The sequence below is a fragment of the Mobula hypostoma genome, chromosome 24, assembly GCF_963921235.1.
Source record: "Mobula hypostoma chromosome 24, sMobHyp1.1, whole genome shotgun sequence".
Lineage (NCBI taxonomy): Eukaryota > Metazoa > Chordata > Chondrichthyes > Myliobatiformes > Myliobatidae > Mobula > Mobula hypostoma.
Window position 1 is genome coordinate 18,838,093 of NC_086120.1, and position 13,537 is coordinate 18,851,629.

At 41.4% G+C, this 13,537-nt stretch overlaps 1 protein-coding gene across 2 annotated transcripts in view; it reads left to right on the forward strand.

The window, feature by feature from the left end:
* Window positions 1–13,537, forward strand: part of LOC134337480 (phospholipid-transporting ATPase ABCA1-like) — a 214,183-nt gene that overhangs the window by 84,817 nt on the left and 115,829 nt on the right. For both annotated transcript variants that reach the window (XM_063032530.1, XM_063032531.1), the window contains exons 9-10: window positions 3,386–3,623; window positions 13,218–13,357. In XM_063032530.1, the coding sequence (XP_062888600.1) occupies window positions 3,386–3,623; window positions 13,218–13,357 (378 nt within the window). The remainder of the gene's footprint in view (window positions 1–3,385; window positions 3,624–13,217; window positions 13,358–13,537) is intronic.

The window sequence follows — 13,537 nt, forward strand, 5'->3', positions numbered from 1 at the left end:
GCCGAAGGGCCTGTACTGTGCTGTACTATTCTATGTTTATATCTGTATTTAGCCGTTGTTATTTTGTTGGCCTGACTGAGATGTGATGCAAGATTATTAGCGCTCTCATTGCTCATCACTGATTCTGGCAGCCAGAGCAGATGAGACATCAGTCAAGATGGATAATGAGGCTTGTTATTTAAATTACGTGAATGGCTCTGTGCCATACTATACTGAAAACATTCACTAATATTTTGAGCAGATTCAGAACCTGAGAATCTTTACAGCATAAAAATGTAAATGCAACCCTTGGATTCTGCAGATTTTTTAAAAAAATTCCTGGTGATTTCAGGACAAACCTGGAAGATTGGAACCTTGCTTTTGTAGATGTAGTCATTATGTGCCTATGAAATACAAGTCATATGATTATTGTACCAATGCTCTAAATGATTTATAGTTATTATGAATGTTGAATTATTTACAAACTGCAAGGAGGAGTACCAGCATCTCTGTCTTTAAAAGTTAAGGAGGTTTGGCATGTCTCCAAACTCTGCAACCAACTCCTACAGATATACAATTGAAGGTATGCTGACTGGTTGCATCATGGTTTGGAATGGCAGCTTTAACACACAACAATGTAAGAAGCCACTAAGTAGTTGACTCAGCCCAATACATCACTGGCGTATCTCTCCCCACCTTTCCGGACTATGCCATCTTCATGCAGCTACCATCTGGGCTGGAGTCCCTGAACAACTACTACCCTTAAGGCACTCAGTTCTTCAACTAACCTGCACAGCTCTAATCACTATATCAGTGTCGTAACACTATGATGATTTAGCACTACAAAGGACCTTTTTGTTGTAATATGTTTTCTTTCCTGTATAATGTACCTTTCATTTATGTTTCTGTTGTGAATGTTCTGTATGTGATGCTGCTGTAAGTGAGTTTTGCATTACACGTCTGCATATACTGTATGTACTGCTGTATTTGACAATAAACTTCAAACAGCAGTATAAAAATGAATGCAGTAGACCTATGCGCAATTCATTAATATGGCCTAAGAATAATAATTTTGGGTATAACTTGTATATCTATCAAATTCGGGGGGAAAAAAAGCAACCATTTTAATTCTGCTTTGTTTAATCATGCAAAATTATAATCATTTTAACATAAGAGCACAAACACAGAAGGTTCTGCAGATGCTGGAAATCCAGAGCAACACACACAAAATGCTGGAGGAACTCAGCAGGTCGGGCAGCATCTATGGAAAAGAGTAAACAGTCAATGTTACGGGCTCAGACCCTTCATCAAGACTGGAAAGGAAGGCAGAACAAAAGGGTGGGGGAGGGGAAGGAGTACAGGATAGAGGTGATGGGGGAAGGGGGGGGAATGAAGTAAGAAATAGAAAGGTGATGGGTGGAAAAAGTAAAGGAGAACACTGATAGGAGAGGAGAGTGGATCATGGGAGTAAGGGGAGAAGGAGGGGCACCAGGGGAGGTGAGGAGAAGAGGTAAGAGGCCAGAGTGGGGGAATGAAGAGATTTCAGGAAAGAGAAGAAATGACCAGAAGATAGATAAATCAATGTTCATGCCACTAGGTTATAGGCTACCTAGATGGAATATATTTTGCTTCTTCAACCTGAGAGTGGCTTCATCCTGGCAGTAAAGGAGGCTGTAGACTGACAAGTCAGAATGGCAATGGGGATAGGAGTCAGAATGGTTGGCCACCAGGAAGTTTGTAAATGAGGCTGACATACTCATTTTAACATGTTGGCTATATCTCAATCGCCTTTGAAATAACTACCTAACTCTTCAAGGCCTTTTCATTTAACTTGTCAAAGTCAAAACTTCTGGATACATCTTAATTGTCTTTGGCACTATATCAGATTAATGATTTGTACTACTTTTCAAATAACCTGGGAGATTTCATGGAGGTAGTTCTCTGAGCAAGGGGAAAATGATATCTATAATCAGATTTGCAGTGAATGTGAGACAGAGGTGAGCCTTTAACATGTACAGCAACAAATAAATTAGTCTGGTGAACAAGCAATGAGTTCCAGTGTATTAATTACTTGTTCATTGGTTCAGTTTATTGAAGAAATAAAATTCTCTTTTGGATATGGTATGTCTCCAATTTCATGTTGCAAAACTGGATGCTCCGTATTTGGAAAGGGTGACTGAACACCTGCAGCGGCTACGTTGCAGGTGTTTCCAAATCCAGGTAGGAATGAACCCACACTGCAGAAAGTGAAAACCAGAGAGACATTCACAGCTGTCAGCAAAGTAATTCTTTCCCTGCTCTCCTGGTGAAGCTAAGGATGTGGTTTATCTCAGTGAGGGTGTCCTTACTGCAGAAGACTTGCACGTTATTCTTCACCAACGTGCAGGATGAGAGGATTGTTCCTTGGATACTCTTGATGAATGTAGTCTGCTGCTAAATTCCTTCTGTTCCCTCTCCCTTTCTGTTCCAGCAGCATGTACTGCTCTGACTGCACTCTGCTCATTCTTCCTGTTGAGGACTGAAGATTCTGCATATTTTCTCATTGAGACTGTCGATGAGCAGAGTCCATAATATGAAGTTTTTTGACAAGAGTATGCAGTTGGACATCAGAAAGTAATTTGTTTGATAGGCTGACTGGTAGTTCTTGTGGACAACAAATATCTTTTGGAAGAATTATTTGAAAGCTACTTGTGTTATGAAGATTGAAATAGTGGTAAACAAATGGTAGAAGAAAGTGAGGACTAAGAGATGGAATAATAGTCACATCTGTGACTCCTGCAATGAGTCTTAATTGGCTTCAAGGGAAATGGTAAAGGTTCATAGCTGGAGAAAAGGAATTTGGGAAGCATATGACCCAAAGAGAATTAAAAAAGAATCTTTTCTAAATCCTGAAGCATTTCAGTGTTCATTTGATTGAAAGTGGCAGATACAGAAACATTTTCTTTTCTTGGTATTTTACTAACATAGTGTTACTCCAAACCCCAATTATAGCTAGAACATGAGGAACATTTTGATGGCTATGTCGCACATTGAGTACTTTGTCTAGTCTTGGGCATGAAAAGAATTGGAGGTGGAGGCGGTAACTAAGCATCATCCAAGGAGACCTGAGTAATTACAAATAACATTGGCTGTTAAGGATATCTAAGATAGTGAAAGGTAAACCAGGAGCATTGTTTTATAGTGTCAAAAAACAAAGGCACACCAATTCAAACCATTAAGAGGGAAGCTTAGTGCTGACACCAGATGTTAACGAATTGATATTAACTTTGTCTTATTTTGTTTTTAATGTTGCATATGTACTGAACAGCAAATTTAGCCCTTTGTGGGTTTTTTCCCATTAATGCTACCTCCACTAAAGCTTCTATTTTATGTTTATTTTAATCCTCTGTTATAATTACATCACAAGCTATCCAACATGACGAGTTTTTCTGAATTCCGGGATGAAATTCAGTGGTTAACAAATCCAAACACAACAGGATCACCAAAAACGATGTTTCAGGCCATCTCGAAGATTGTTTGTGGGCATCCAGATGGAGGTGGACTGCGCATACCTTCACTGAACTGGTATGAAGATGATGACTACAAGGCCTTATTTGGTAGGAACAGCACAAATGATGGAATGATCACATTTGACAATTCAACACGTGAGTGCAATTTCATTTTTCAAATATATCTTTCAAAGAAGGAGATTTGTTGAGTCTGAAGTTCTGCTGCTAGGAGTGAGCTATCATTGCTAATTATGTACCAGCATTTTAAATAAGAACATATATTTTGTGCATCTACCTCTGTCAATACACCCAAAAGCTATTGTGTGGGGGATTAGCAGAAGGCTAGAACACGCCTTGATCAAAAATAGCAGAAAATGTATTTGCAGCTGGCCAAAGCCATGACTATTTCTGATTCACTGAAGCTTTCTGAAACTATTAACAAAAAAATGAAACAATAAAATGGTTGAGTCTGAAAAATGTTGTATATATCAAGTTGAGATGGATGTTGTTCTTCAAGTTTTTTTTGAACTTTTTTAGACGTTACGGATAGAGAGGTCCAAGGAAGATTGCAACTGAATTAAAATAACAAGTGACTGGAAGCTCTCAATTGAACGATTGTTCTACAATGCAATCATCTAATCTTTGTTTTATCTCTCTAATGTAAAGGAAATCACATTGAAAGCAAAAGATGCAATTTACTAAATTGAAAGATATGCAGGTATATTGATGCTTGGAAAGTTTGTTAGGGCATGGATGGTGGGAAGAGAGGAGGTTTGAAAAAAGCTGTGTTGGAGTAAGCCAAATGACCCAGAAAAGAACATTTATTATTATTATTATTTATTAATTTTTTTTCTCTCTTTCCCTCTCACAATAACTCCTTGCCTGTTCTCCATCTTCCTCTGGTGCTCCCCTCCCCCTTTCTTTCTTCCAAGGTCTTCCGTCCCATGATACTCCTCCTTCTCCAGCCTTGTATCCTTTCTGCCAATCAACTTCCCATCTCTTGGCTTCTTTCCTCCCCCCTCCTGTCTTCGCCTATCATTGCGGGTCTCCCTCTCCCCTTCCTCTTCCAAATCTCTTACTATCTCTTTTTTCTGTTAGTCCTGACGAAGGGTCTCGACCTGAAACATCGACTGTACCTCTTCCTAGAGATGCTGCCTGGCCTGCTGCGTTCCACCAGCATTTTTTGTGTGTGTTGCTTGAATTTCCAGCATCTGCAGATTTTCTCGTGTTTGCAGAGAAGAACAATCTATCTGAACTGTCCAGAGCAGGGACATAGAAATGAATCTGCTGCTTGTATGTGCTGGAAATGACAGAGGCTGTTGTATTGACTGTGAGGGTTCGTGAAGTGCGCAGCGAGGATGGGAGTGGGGAAAAGTAAGCAGAAGCACAGGAAGTGGAATGCTGACATTTGAGAGCCTTTTCACCCATTGTAGGGGAGAATGCAGAGTTGATGAGCAAGGTAGCAGTGGTGTGAAAAGTGACATTGCCAAAGCATGTCCACGGAGCTAGAAAATCATAACTACTAGAGATTCTGCGGGTGATGGAAATCAACACTCAGTGTTCCAGGCCTTCCCTGATAATCCTCCCCAGTTCTTTCTGTGCTATATTGATGATTGCATGGGTGTTGCTTCATGCACCCATGCTGAGCTTGTCAATTTCATCAACTTTTCTTTCAGTTTCCACCCTGCCCTTAAATTCACTTTGTCCATTTCGGACACCTCTCTCCCCTTACTTGTTCTCTTTGTCTTCATCTCTGAGGACAAGCTGTTGACCAATATCCTTCATAAACCTACTGATTCCCACGGCTAACTTGACTAGACTGCTTCCTACTCTGTCTCCTGGGGGAAAAAAAAAATCCAAATCCCTTTTCTTAGTTCCTTCATCTCCGCTGCATCTGCTCCCAGGACTAGACTTTCCTTTCCAGGAAATCAGTGATGTCCTCCTTCTTCAAGAAAATGAGGTTTCCCATCTTCCACCATTGATGCTGCCCTCACCTGCAATTCCTTCATTTCCCAGACATCTAAGCTCACCACATCTTCCCACTGCCTTAACAGAGATATTTCCTCTTCTCCTCACCTACCACCCCATGAGCCTCCATGTACAATACATCATACTCTAACTTATGCCATCTTCAATGGAACCCTACCACCAAACATATCTTCACCTCCCCGATCTCCACTTTCCATAGGGATTGCTTCCTCCGTGATTCCCTTGTCCATTTGTCCCTCCCTACTAATCTCCCTGCTGGCACTTATCCCTGCAAGTGGAAGAAGTGCTACACCTGCCCATTTACCTCCTCCCTCACCTCCATTCAAGGCCCCAAACAGTCCTACTAGGTGAGGCAACACTCACCTGTGAATCTTTTGGGGTCATCTACTCTACCCAGTACTCCTGATGTGGCCTCCTGTACATTGGTAAGACCGGATGTAGATCGGGGAACTGCTTTGCCAAGCACCTTCACTCCACCTGCAAAAAAAAAGTAGATTTCCCAATGGCCAGCCATTTCATTTCCAATCCCCATTCCCCGTTCTGACACATCAGTGCCTAGCCTCCACTTCTGCCCCGATGAGGCCCTCTCAAAGTTAGAGCAACAGCTCATATTCCATCTAGGTAGCTTGCAACCTAACCTGATGGCATGAACATAGATGTCCCCAATTTCTGGCAAATTTTTCCCCTTCCCTTTTCCTTGTCTTCATTTCCACACTCCAGCCTCTTACCTCTTCTACTCATCTGCCTATCACTTCCAGCTGCTTCCTTTTCTCCCATGGTCCACTCTCCTCTCCTATCAGATTTCTTCTTCTCCAGCCCTTTACCTTTTTCCACCTATCACCTCCCAGCTTACTTCATCCACCCACTTGGCTTCACCTATCACATTCTAGCTTGTACTCCTTCCTCCTCCCTCCCCCTACTTTCTTATCCTGCCATCTTTCTCCTTCCTTTCCAGTCCTGATGAAGGGTCTCATCCTGAAACATCGACTGCTTATTCATTTCTATAGCTACTCCCTGACTTGCTGAGTTCCTTCAGTATTTTCTGTGTGTTGCTATGGAGCTAGAGATGCTATGAGAATGAAATGGAATGTTTGGAGTTATGGAGCACAGTCAGGGAACCCATGGGAATCAGTGCAAGCCCAGTGTATTTAGGTTGCCTGCTTATTTTAATAACTTGCATTGAAATTTTAAAAAAGGATATTTGGCCCATTTGGTGAATGTTAGCTCATGGCAGGAGAGTTTCATTAGTCCTATTCTCCCTCTTTATTTCCCTACATCCTGCAAAAGGTTCCCTCTCTGATACCCATCTGCTACTCTTTAATTTGTTTTTTTTCCCATTTTCCTACACTGAAGCTAATTTATAGTGACCGATTTACTTACCAGGGTGTGTTTGGGATATGGGAGGAAACCAGAGCTCGTAGTGGAAATCTACACAATCATGGGGAGAATGTGCAACAACCGTGCAGGTAACATCTGGGGTTATGATCAAACTTGTTCTGGAACCAGAAGGCACCAATTCAAAGTTCAAAGTCCAGATACGTCAGGGTAGCAGGGTGGAGATGCATCTCTGCCAAAGGAGGTGTAAGGCATCCTTCCCCTTCACTGGCCAGCAGGTCACCGTTGGGTAAGGTGTAGCACGTGCTCAGACCCAACCCCCAACACCGATCAGGGTCATGTGAAGCCATGGGAGCTGGTGGTGGATGGTTGTATCACAACTCCTGGTTATGCAGCCACTGACACCAGACAGACAATCTCTGAAGAGTATTGTCCAGAAGAAGGCAATGACAAACCACTTTACAATAGATGCAAAGAAACACGATAGAAAAAAGGTGCATGACAAAAATCGAACAAACAGCCAATGTGCAAAACATAAAACAACAAATACAATAAAGTAAAAATAATACTATTAATTAAGCAATAAATATTAAGAGCACAGGTTTTAGAGTCCTTAAAAGTGAGTTGATAGATTATAGAATCAGTTTAGTGCTGGTGTGAGTGTAGTTATCCCCTCTAGATCAAGAGCCTGGTGGCTGAGGGGTAATAACTGTTCCTGAACTTGGTGATGTGGGACTCAATTACTGGTGGTCCCACCGTAGTACCCTCAGTACATGGAAATGAAAAGTCAATTATGGTCCAGATGAACATCAGAGCAGACCAGAATTTGCCAGCCAATGAAATGAAGTCTTTCTACTTCAGGATGTGAGGAATGAGTTAAAATGATACTACTATTAATGCATGCTACTGTCTGCATCAGAGAGGCATTGGTGTGGCTGTGTGCAGTCTAACAGTGAATGATCATCTTAGTTGCTTTTATTGTGGTAGCAAGATCCTGTAGGACATTGTTAAGGTGGAATGCGACAAGTCCCATTCACTGGTATATTGGTGGATGGTGGGGGAGCGGCCTGGCATTGGTTGTGGCAAGGACTAGGGCTCAAGCCGTGCTGCCACTCGTTTGCAGCCGCCCAGAGAGATACCCAGGCGTTGGAGTTGGTGCGCTCCCTCGATGAGCGGGAGGGGGTGTTGTATCTGTACAACTACATATCACTTAAATAAAAGCACGCACCTGGAGATGAAGGTGTATTCACTTTGCAGAGAGAGAAAGAGATCAACAGATCAATGCTCATGAAGTTCCAAGGAGAGTCATTGCTCTAAAAGAAATAGATTATACATTATGCTTCCTCCCCCTTTAAATTAATGTAAGATAAAACTGTATATGTAACAAAACATTCACTTTCCCTTTAACAGACCATATTCAAGTAAACTCACTTATACAATAATAGTCCATAACTAACTACACTGTACTAAAGGTTCAGTCTTTTGGATGGCGCTCTGTTTCTTTCAGGATAGCGCCTTTGGACCTGTGGAGTGGCGTCAGGTTTGGCAGGTGCCTTGTCAAAGACAACTTTCTCTGTTAGTGACATGATCATCACTGAGAGGTAACTCCAGTGGCGGTAATGTGTCCGTCTTGCTGGATGCAATCAACTCAGGTGTGTTTGTCGGCTGAGCATCCGGTATCTGGTCCATATGACTTTTCCACATCTGACCTCCAACATCTACTGTGTACATCAGTGGTCCAGTTCTTGTAGCTGTCCTACTGGGTGTCCACTTGTCTTCTCGTCAATCACACGCTGGGACTTCCTGTCCAACCTCAAAGCTCCTTGCTGATTTACCTGGCAACTGGCTGAGCTGTTTATTCTGCGCTTCCCTCTGAAGATCAGGTTTCAGGAGGTCTATGATTCCTGCTCATGAATATTGCAGGTGTTTGATCTGTCGTCACATTTACAAAATTCTGATACACAAAAAGGAAATTGTCCACCTTGTGCTGTAGAGAAATGTCCTCCTTGTCCGTAACTTTAATGGATTTCTTGAAAGTTTGGATAAACCTTTCAACTAACCCAATTGTTGCTGGGTGGTGAGGAGTTGACTTGAAATGTCTGATGCCATTTTTCTTCATGAACAATCAGAATTCTTCTGGCATGTGTTGTGGTCTGTTGTTACTTACAACTTGTTCAGGTAAGCCATAACTGCAAAGGGTAGTCCTCAGAGTGGAAACAGTTTTTTTTTTGAGGTGGTTGACTTCATTGGTATGACCTCAAGTTACTTCAAATGAGCATCCACAGCAATCTGAAACATGGAGTCCATGAATTGCCCAGCAAAGTCAATATGCACCCTTTGCCATGGTGATGGTGGCCACTGCCATAGGTGTAACAGTGCCTGTGGGGGTGCATTTTGAACTTTGTGGCATACCAAACAGCTTTTGGTCAAGTCTTCAGTCTGTCTATCTGTTCCTGGCCACCTCACCACACGGGTGAGACGCTTCATTTTGACTGTACTCAGATGTCCTTCATGCAGCTTCTCTAACATTCTGATACACCGTTTAGAGGGAATCACAATGCAAGCTCTACACATCAGGATTCTTTGACATACAGATGGTTGGTCTTGACTCACTGAGAACTCAGGAAACAGAGGATTACCATGAGTGGGTTCATAGACTTTTGACAAGGTCAAGTCATTCATTGTTTCTGTTTGTATCTCAGGACTTATTACCAGCAACTGGTCCACCAATATGGTGTAGAACACTTCTGCTGGGTCACAGTATGTAGACGTTTCTTCAGTTGCCAACAGTGAAAGACATGACAAGTCATCAGCATTGCTGTGTTGTTTGGTACCTTGAACTCTGTCATAAGAGTGGGTCCTAGGAAAAGTACCAAAAGTTGCAACCAAGTAGCAGACATCATGTTGATCCCTTTCCTGGAACTGAAAATGGACACAGAAAGCGATGGTCTGTCAGGAGAGTAAAATTTTGTCCCTAGAGGTAGTGGTGGAACTTCTTTATTCCCCCATTCTAGACTAAGGGCCTCTCAGTTGATCTGTGTGTAGTTGCATTCTGCACTTGTCAGTGATCTTGAAGCAAATGTAGTTGGATGCTCAGATCCGTCTTCCATAGTGTGTGACAAAATGGTATCAATGCCATAAGGGGTCGCATCTCACAACAGTCTGATGGGCAGAGATGGCTCATAATGGGTGAGCAGTTCATCTGATGTTATTGGTCGCTTTGTTTCCTTGAATAACCTGTCACATCTTTCTTACTTTCCCATTTACTTCCATGTTATTCCTGTCTGCATCAGTGTGTTCAATGGATGCAGCACTATAACAGTGGTAGTAGTTTACAAGGCCCAAATATGACCTGAGCTGTGACACATTTTGCAGTTTGGGTGCCTGCAGCACTGCTTCAATCTTCTCTTGTGATGATGTAAGCCCTGCTTGTCAATGACATGTCTACAGTATGAGATTTCATTCTTTAAAAACTCAAATTATTTTCTCTTTGCGCACAGACCACACTCACTCAGCCTGGTAAGCATTTTACCAAGTTTCTTGAGGTGCTCGTCATCATTCTTGCCCCTCCCAATGTTGTCATCAAGGTAACATTGTATTCCGAGATATCTTGGAACACTTAGTCTTTGCCAAATTGCTGGAGCTGATACAATGCCAAAGATAAGACGATTATACTGGAACAGTCCCTTGTGAGGTGCTGTTTGTGAGTAACTTCCTGCTTGACTCCTCAATCTCCATATGCAGATAGTTTTGTGACAAGTCAGTCTTTGAAAACCTCTCCCCTCCTGCCAAAGATGCAAATATGTCTTCATGGCAGGGGATGATGCACCGGGTTGATACTCACTTTGAAGTCCCTGCATATGCGAACAGCTCCGGCCTTTCCTTTCTTGATCGCCAGGACAATGGGCGTGGCCCAATCACTCCACTCAACCGTGGAGGGAATGCCAGGCACCTCCACACTCTGATGTTCAGCATCTACTTTAAGACAGAGTGCATAAGACATTAAGCAGCTGTGCCAGTCTGTGGTTAGTGCTCCTGTTTGGTCTGCAGTTGCCTGTCGATGACACATTGAGAGCTTTGATTGTGTGTCAGTCTTGTGGGATTTTTCTCAACCATTCACATCTGAAAATTTTTTTCAACACATAAAGGTCTACTGCTGTGTTTTACCTCCACATTTACTTTCGGTTTGCCTTTGGGAGACACTTTTTTGCCTGTGTAGGTCTTTGGCATCACTGAGGCCTTTTCTAATGGTAGCTTAGAAAACAGTCTATTGTAGTCAGCCTGTGAAGTTATAGATAAAGGTGACCCTGTATCCAGCTCCAGTTTCAGTTTTACACCAGGCGCATCTATTATGATCCATATTATACTGCGATCTGCTTCAGTAATGCTATGCAGTCCTAGGCATGACAGCTCACCCTTGTCAAACACTGTATCTGATTCAGTTTCTCATTCAGTCACTTTATGCATTTGTTTAGTTTTATATCTGAAACTTTTCACTGTGTGGTTTTTCTCTTTGGTTGTGCTTTCGCCTGACTTGCACACTCTATGTGACCTTGTCTGTGACACTTTTTGCAAATTTTTTCTTTGAACCTACAGTCATTGTATTATAGGAAGATTTGCCACATCAATAACGTTTTCAGTTTTTTGCACTATTCGGGGACATTTTGTGCATTTCACATTCTAAACTTTTTCTGTAGTTCTGCTGAATCCTTTGCTGCAGTGTCTAATGATATTGTAATGGACAATATCCTTTCTAAGTTTATGTCTGTTTCTGACAGAAGCCTCTTTCGTGTGCTTTGACTGTGCATGCCCACATACAAGCCTATCCTTTAATACATCATAAAGTCCATCTGTAAGATCACAGTATTGGGATAGTTTGCGCAGTTCTGCAATGTATTCAGAAATACTTTCATCCTTTGACTGGTTCTTTTTTGTGAAATCTAAATCTCTCAGCTATTACTAGTGGTTAGGACTCAAGTGATTTTGTAAAATTGCAACAATATCGTGAACATCTTGCTTGCTGGCTTTTCAGGAGTTACTATGCTATGTAAGAGCTTGTACATTTCAGCACCTGTTAAGCTAAGAAGTGTGCAGACTTTCTTTGCCTCATCCACTTTGGTCATGTTACAATATAGCTCAACCCTCTGGATATACGATTCCCAGTCCTCATTAGTGCTATCAAGTTCATCAACTTCCCCAACTTAGGCTATCATCATGTTATTTTCACTTTCACTCTGCTAGTTGTGCATCCTTCACAGGGTACTGTGCGCTATTACTCACAGATCTGTTTAGTTGCATCCATGATGGCCTTCGCTGTACTGATTCACTCTTTCCTCTCGCTGTCCTTCTCCCTTCCTCCAAATTCTGTCGTCTCATAACAGTGTAGTTGGTGATATCCACTGATATTCAGTCACTCAGTTTGTACTCATCGGTAATTTGCTGTGTCTGTACAAATATCTATCAATTAAATAGAAGCACACATGCAGAGGTGAAGGTTAACTGATATATTCACTTTGCAAAGAGAGGACATCAGATCAATGTGTATGGGTAAAATATCAGTCAATATGTAGTGCTAAGGGGAGTCACTGTGCTAAAAGAAATACATCCATTCATACCAGGTGTGGTGCAGTGTCCATTGTAGAAACGGTGCTGCCTGAACCCCACGGATTTGTTCGGCAGAAGACGAGCCATATTGTGTGCAACATTCATGGACTCACTGTCTTGGACGTTTTGTGTGTGTGACTGTATTACACTGCTATCTCATTTGTGTTTGCTATCTTATATGTGTTAAATGTGCCTTGTGCTGTGTATGATTGTTGGTGCTATGTTTTGCACCTTGGCCGCAGAGTAATGCTGTTTTGTTTGGCTGTATTCATAGGTATTCATGTATGGTTGAAAGACAATTGAACTTGAAAGTTTTACTGTGCATTTAACCTATGCTAAGTTCAGATGTAGTTTCAGTAGCCTTCTTAGATAGACATAAAAAAAAACCTCTCATGAATTCCAAAGAAGGACAAAGGATTTATTTCTTTATGCACTGGCCAATATTTATCTCTTAATCACCATCACTGAAAATCTTAGATTAATCTGGTCATGAGTGCATTTCTGTTTAACGGATCTTGTTGTATATGAATTTGCTGTTTTATTTCCTGCTTGGTAGCACAGACTGCATTTTTAAAATACATCACTGGATTTAAAGTACACTGGGACACTGAGATAGTGAAAAATTACGTAAAATTGCAAGTTGTTTAATCCTTTCTAACAGTGCCAAGTTTTGGAGTTTAACCCCTTTCAAACAATTTTTGAAATGTCAGATGATTTTGAGACCATTGGGAGACTGGTGAAGGCAACTCAGAAAGCAAATGATACTTTAAATTTAAAAAAAAGAATATGAGATTGTTTAACTAAATCCCTCTCTATCCATAGCACCTCATTGTAAAGATTTGATTAAGGCTCTGGAATCAAACCCAATCTCTCGGATTATGTGGAGAGGCATCAAACCACTTTTTGTGGGGAAAATTCTATATACTCCAGATACTCCAGCTACACTGAGGATAATGAAAGAGGTACTTAATGATTTAAAAATCCGATCTTCACGTAAGTCTTTGTTATTGAACTTGTTGGTAAGAATTCTACCAACCACTTAATTCACCTAGCAGATAAATGATTTTGTGAATACTTAGTCATATCCTGAGAAAGGAACAGCAAAATAAGTTTAAGAAATCTTCACATTGTATAGATTCCAA